At 33.7% G+C, this 6,937-nt stretch overlaps 1 protein-coding gene across 3 annotated transcripts in view; it reads left to right on the top strand.

Moving 5' to 3' along the window:
* The window catches only part of LOC113665355 (RNA exonuclease 4), a 14,138-nt gene extending 7,560 nt beyond the window's left edge, over positions 1–6,578 (top strand). For 2 of the 3 annotated variants that reach the window (XM_027181031.2, XM_089202134.1), the window contains exons 4-8: positions 1–140; positions 667–755; positions 3,024–3,098; positions 4,907–4,981; positions 5,487–6,578. The exon at positions 1–140 is cut by the window's left edge and continues 54 nt beyond it. In XM_027181031.2, coding sequence (XP_027036832.2) covers positions 1–140; positions 667–755; positions 3,024–3,098; positions 4,907–4,981; positions 5,487–5,624 — 517 coding nt within the window. In that variant the 3' untranslated portion in view covers positions 5,625–6,578. The remainder of the gene's footprint in view (positions 141–666; positions 756–3,023; positions 3,099–4,906; positions 4,982–5,486) is intronic. The other variant, XM_089202133.1, reaches the window with a different exon arrangement.
* The last annotated feature ends 359 nt before the right edge of the window (positions 6,579–6,937 follow it).

The following is a 6,937-nucleotide window of genomic DNA, read 5'->3' as shown; positions in this document are numbered from 1 at the left end:
TAAGAGGCACATGTTGGCACGAGTATCCATCGTTAACTCACATGGTCGCGTGGTCTATGACTCGTTTGTGGCACCACAGGAGAAAGTGGTTGATTACCGCACTCACGTCAGTGGAATTAGACCTGAAAATTTAAAAAATGGTCAGTACTAGCTCACATACTTATTTTTGTGTACCAGAGTAAATGTTCCTTGTTTTGAAACACTTCATGTAGGCAACTGTCATTATTAAGGATTCTATTCTGCATTCTTACACAGGATATTACTGAGATTCTGACAAACCTCCTTTGCTTCTGTTTTTGTCAATGAAAGGAAATAATATTTATGTTGATTGGAATGGATGAACAGGAAAACATTTGGCTCAAGGTCATGTCATGAACGATGTAAAATTATCAAAGTGATTGTTATAATGCAAATGTTGTGATTTGAATATACATTTATATCCAGTTCAAATTTTGTCTCTTCTTGTTTCAAACGCATAATCATGCTTTAAGCTTTCCCTATAAAAGAATCATGTTTAACAAGGATACAATTCATAATTCATTGAATAAATATTAAAAAAAAACATGATTGTGTATATATTTATGGCCTGTAGCTACTGGTCTTGTAAATGTCTCAGCTTGTTTTGTGTATCACAATTTATTGAGGAATTGTTGTTTTCATGTCAAGCTCCAGAATTCAAGACAGTTCAACTTGAAGTTTCAAGAATACTTAAAGAGAAAATCCTTGTTGGACATTCCTTGAAGAATGACCTTGAGGTGAGTTTGGCATAAGACTACAGCTTGGTAGTGGCTTTAACCCTTCACACCTAAGCATCAGTCTGTATATTCTCTATACTGTTCTCCATACAATGCCAAAGGTACTGACAAGGAGAATTTGTTTAACATTCAAGATCTTCACAGCTAAGAACACTGCTGAACTAGTAGTTGAAATAAGACCTGAAAAAATTTTCAGGCCCATACGGGATTTGAACCCATGACCTCTGCAATACCGTTGCAGTGCTCTACCAACTGGGCTGACAAGCCATCTGGGAGCTGGTCAATATGTTGGGTCCAAATAAACCATCCAAGTGATGAATAACACCGCAATGCAAATATATGAATTTCATATATCTAAAGTCATCATTCAAGATCTCCTCAAGTTTGAGATCATTTCCTTTATTCTTGTGATCTTAACAGTGCTTTCAATAAGATTTGAAGTTGGTGGCTACCTCAGTAAAGTACTTCATGAATAATAATATGAAAAGCAATTTTGCTCTTGCTAGACTATTAGTTCCATTCAGAATAAAATGGCTTTAAACAGAGTTTTCTGTTTTGAATTTTGGTAAATGGTCATTGAATATTATCCTCCTGGTAACTATTGTTTTACTGATTGCTTACTTTTAATCAAAATCTTTTATTTACTGACATGCAAACCTGCTGCCTGATTTTTTCACAAAAAGTCCTCTGAGAGGACATATGGTTACTGGTTACAGAAATTTGAGTCTGTTTATACTTGTAAACGCAAACATATATTTTGGTGGAAATGTGGTATATGGTGTGATAAGACAACAACAATAACTTTTAGCAGAACTTGTTTATAAAGGTAATGGTCACTTGAAAGAAATAAAAAACCTCGAGGTGTTTTAGTAGGTGAGTTTGTTTGAAAGCTTTCAAAATGTCACAGAAGGATCCAGAATGGTGGTAACTGTCTAACATATAATACTTAACACTTTCAGCAGGCAATCTACAAAAATAATACTAGGTGATATCCTGTGTGCATTAAATTTCTGTGTGCACATTTTCTCAAATTTTGACCCTACAACCCAAACCTCTCTTTGCCTGGCCAAGCCAGATTCTGTTGTTTTCCATTTTTTTTAATTCACAAGTGCTTAAAGTATTTGTATTGTAATGCCATGAGCTTTGTTTACAGAGTTTTCTTCTGCTTGCAGTCTTCTGTTTGAAAAGGCTGAAGGCATTTTTCGTGATTGCAAGTTTTGTTTTGTTTTGTTTATTTTATTGAGTGAAATTAAAGATATGCAGTAGTGAACTTCACCAGTTTTATTTGTTGGAAAAACCCCAGAATTATTCTCATCTGCAGAAGTGTTCCATTATTGATGGATGCACCTGCTATAAATGTTTACATAAGATAATTGCATTAAATCAATCAGCCAATTAATTTTAGTGGTCTCTATGGCTCGCATTTCATATCAGATGATAAACAATTGTTGAGTCGCCGATTGCTGAAAAGTCACTTACTTACTCAGTTATGTTCTGGCTAACCAGTAACCATAAGAACAAAGTCTTCTTCACTTTTCTTAGCAAATGCAGCATAAGGTTCGACGCTAAGTGGTCAATGGCTGTTTTTATTTCTCTCTTCAAAGCTAAGCCTCTGTGAAGTGTTTTTAAGCAAAGTTAACATCTTTGCAAAAAGTTCCAAATTTGATTTACTTTTGCCATCAACAAGCATGTTATTTTAACAAGTTTGATTTTCAAGTTTTTTTTTACTAGCAGTTGAGAACATCTGCTGTTGTTTTATTTACCTAAAAATATTTGACGATTTTAATTCAGCTAAAAGTTGTTTTAAATTTTTTTAAGTAACAGACAATGTGTACATCTACTTCATGCATGGTGAATTTTTGTAGAACACACAAAGGAAAAAAAAAGAGGAAAAAAGGAAAAAAAGGAAAAAAAAAAAGAAAACTGATAGTGAAATAATGAATCTAAAAAAAAAGACCACAGTATTTTAAAAATAAATGGGGTGAATACTCCAATACTAAATTGACAATTATTTTCTAAGTTATTCATTAATTTTTTTTTTGTTCTGTAAATCTGATATGGACATGATTAAGTATACTCAACAGAATACCAGCCAAAGCTACGGCAAGTGCTGGGTGTTATTGAAAGGACTGCTTAATGTTTGATTAAGGGGTGATTATTGTGAGAGAAAATTAGATGCTAGTCACCCTTAGGGGGCAAAGGATTAAACAGGTACGGAAGTTTGTCACAGGGTTAAAGTTGATTTTTTTCTTTTTTTTTCAACTTTAGGTACTGCTACTTGATCATCCATGGAAAAGTATACGAGATACTGCCAAGTATAAACCATTCCAAAAACTAGTTAAGGTAAGTAAACTGTTCTTTGTGCTAAATCCTTTCAATGAAAGATAATTTATTGTGGGTCTGTAATTTGCACTAGATATAGCGTATACAGTCATCTTAAATGACTGTTGTATGGGTATACTGATTAATTTTGCTTCAAACACTGTGAAACAGACAGTGTTCTCCTTTACCAGCTTATGAATGCCTAAAATTGCTTGGTTGTTAGTTCAACAGGTGAAAGGACTTTCCTATCAGTTTGAAAAGTTATTTTTTAATCACCTGTTATGCTTAAGATAAGAAAGAACACAAAACAGAAACTAATACGATCAATCTGGCAAATCAGACTTGAGGTTAAATTTTATTGGAGATATTGAGAACTTAAGAGTAAGCACAAACAGCTTCAAGTGTGCAAAAATGTTTAATGAGCAAAAATGTTTAATGAGCTGAGACTGGTTTTAATTTGCATCTGATTGATGCAGAGGAAAAAGGGAGTACTTAAAAACAATACTTGATTCAAAATTTTAGGGTTTAAACTATAATACTGATGTTATTTAATTCTTATTGGTGAGAAATGATCAGAAAGTTTCTGTGATTCTGCAATAGTTTGTAGTTTCTATGGTTACTGCCTCCTTATAGTAGGCAAAGCCACACTGTTTTTAGATGAGTGATGGTAAGTAACAAGAAAAGCTAAACCTCACCAGACTCTGACCCTCACCAGAGTATCTTGTAGTTAAAGATTATTGGGCTCAGTATACACTAAAGAAAGAAGAGTGTATTTGAAACAAAATTACTTTGCATCTAAGAACACCCAAGATAATATTTTTTCCATGGTTACCATTTCAATCAATGAATTATGCCCTATACAACTAAAGATATAATTTTTCAGTTCTTGTTGTGACACAAAACGATCTTAATGGATGTAATTGGTGCGTCATGAAAACTATGAGGAAGTTGTTTTTCTTTAACCCTTAACTCCCACGAGTGACCAAGACTGAATTTCTCCTTACAATATCAATACAATATCAACCAGATGAGTGATGAGAATAGAGAAAAATATCAATTTGGGGATAATTAGTTGATCCAATACAAAATTCTTTGAACTAACATTACAAGAATTTTATGGTTGACTGTAAGGAGAATTACAAATTTGATGTGGGAGTTAAAGGGTTAAAGACAGAGTATTTCACTGTTCGAAACAGAAAATTATACACAGTAGATCCAAGGATGTAATTTTTGTGGCCACTGCCTCCTACCAGAGGCAAAGCCACATATGTTGCCAAAATGAGAGAGTGAGTGTTGGTAAAGTGTTGAGTGAGTGAGTGTTGGTTTGCTTCAGAGTACTACAGAAGATGATAACACATCTCACAATCATCTCAGGATGATTTACAATTATTATAGATAAGAAACACAGCTTAATAATTATTGTACCCCTGAGGATTAAGAAACTGTGAGGCTTCCAAGCAAGCCCCTCAAAATTATTATTATATTACGGTACTACTGTTATCATCATTACTATTGTTAATATGACCGCTTGCTGACATTCAATATTTTTTGAATGTCAATTAGGTACTTTATTTTTTAATCATCTTTCTTATGTAGAACAGGGTACTCAGAAATATGTTATATGTAGCAGGTTTTCCATTTTGCATGTGAATACAAATCTTCTGCAACACTAGCTTCTAGCATCATTATACAATCTCTATTTCTGTTTAATGCCATACAAATTTTGGTACTGTATATCAGTAGCCACATGCAGTCTCAGACTGCCTACTTTCAAAACTTAGCAACACAATCATAGTCATTTACTATTTGTATCATTTGTTTATCTCTAGACTAAAACCCCTTCACTAAGAAAACTTGCCAAGCAGTTATTGAATATCAGCATTCAAGAAGGAGAACATTCTTCTGTAAGTATTCATGGTGTAAATACTTTCTGTAGTATAAGGAAGAGACTTGGTATGAAAAGTGAAGCAGGGAATTAGTCCTTTAACCCAAAAAAGTGATTGGCTTCCAATATCTCCTTGCAATATCACTCTTTAATCACATGTAATGGTCAAGAGAATAATGCAAATGATCACCAAATGAAGAAGCTCCTGATTGTTGAACAAATTCTCCTTGCTAATAACACAAGAAATTAATAGAAATCAGTGCAAAGAATGTAGATGCTAATGTTAGGGTATAGAGGGTTATGAAGGTGAAGCTCTGAGGAATCCATTTTCTTGGATTTGTTTTCCCTAACTGATCAAGGAATAACAGCCAAATTAACTGGCAAAATTTTCATATTAAAAACTTGCATCTTGTGTGAAATTTTGTAATTCACAAGCAAAAATAATGCTGTTTTTATTGATGTTAGGCCAATTTTGAACAAAAACACCTGGAAAAAATTCACAATCCTATTTATATTTATACCAGGTACAAGATGCACAGGTAGCAATGAAGCTCTACACTTTGCACAGAAAACAGTGGGAAAGACAATTACATGAAGCTAAAGTAAAGCCTTCTAAGAAAGCACTTGTAAATACACTTGTCACTTCAAGTCATGGTAGATAACAGAGTTACAAGGCATGTGAAACAGCAGTGCATGATGGGATTGATCGCAAAATGGAAGACACAATGTTACCAAGTAAAATGAACATCATCAAGGTCATTTTTCACTGGCAGATGAATTGTCTCGGAGAATTTTTTGTCAGAGAATTTACAGAGTTTTCCCCCTGGCATGGTTATTTTCATTGAGTATCAGGCATCAGAGACTGGTTTTTGGACACAGCAAGGTTTAACAAGAACCTCAGTTATTCCACTTGGAGGAGCAGGTGTGAATGAAGCATTTCAAGTCTCCTAAAGAGAAGTTTAACTGTCCATTTTACTATAAGATAGTCAAGTGAAGGCGATCATAAACTAGGGCACCATCAGCAATCAAATTGAACCTCTATTGTACCAATTTAAATTGTTTATACTTGAAAGAAGGATTTAATATAATTATTTTGAGATAACAATTCATGATATTATGCTATACAATACAGAACTAATGCAATGGTAACATAGCAAAGTTGAGTCTCATTGTATTGTAAACAGTTTGATTTTGTACTGAATAGTTTGCAGAGCAGCACAAATTCAACTCTAAATTTAAGCACATGTAGGAAGGTGAATTGGAACAGAATTCTACTTAGAATTTTTAATTACATTTAACTGTTTGTAAATATCAGGGTAAGAACAAGTGAGGGTGCTCTGATATAATTTTTTCCTTAATATTTACTAGAGTTGCTTGATTACAATATCGTGGTAAAAGAAAACAGCAAAAAGAAAAAAAAGGGGATAATGATGAAAGGCAATTACTTGGGAAAACATAATTTCCTTAGGGGCAGTGCTCACCCCCTATGAGACAGTTGATTAAGAAAATCAAAAAATGGAACAGGAAACATTTGCAAGTCAGTTTGAATTATATGTTTATTAATTAGGAGTTCAGGTTAAAAAATCATCCCTTCAGGTAATCTACAATCAAAGAAATTACAGAAAAGAATCCTTGAAAAATTCAGGCTTGGACAGGTTATTAGTTGGGCACTTGTGGTTGGAAGTAGTGCTTAGCTAGTATTTGTGCGCCACGGGCTTCTTTTCTGCTTTTTTTTAATTGAACCTCACAGATTAATTCGCAGCTTCAACATTTTCCAACAATTTCCTCAAATGTGATTGGTGCATGGGCTGCTTTATTTTTCATTTATCATTCTGTACAATTGTAATCTGACAGTTAGCTGTCATCGGACAGGCTTCCAAACAAACTTTGAAACTTTTTTTTACTCGTATCTGACACCTGTCAATTAGAAAGCACGTAAGAAAAAAAAGCGCATGTACGCTTTTTAAAAATAAAA

The sequence above is a fragment of the Pocillopora damicornis genome, chromosome 3, assembly GCF_964200805.1.
Source record: "Pocillopora damicornis chromosome 3, jaPocDami1.2, whole genome shotgun sequence".
NCBI lineage: Eukaryota > Metazoa > Cnidaria > Anthozoa > Scleractinia > Pocilloporidae > Pocillopora > Pocillopora damicornis.
This window is presented reverse-complemented; position numbering and strand designations above follow the sequence as displayed.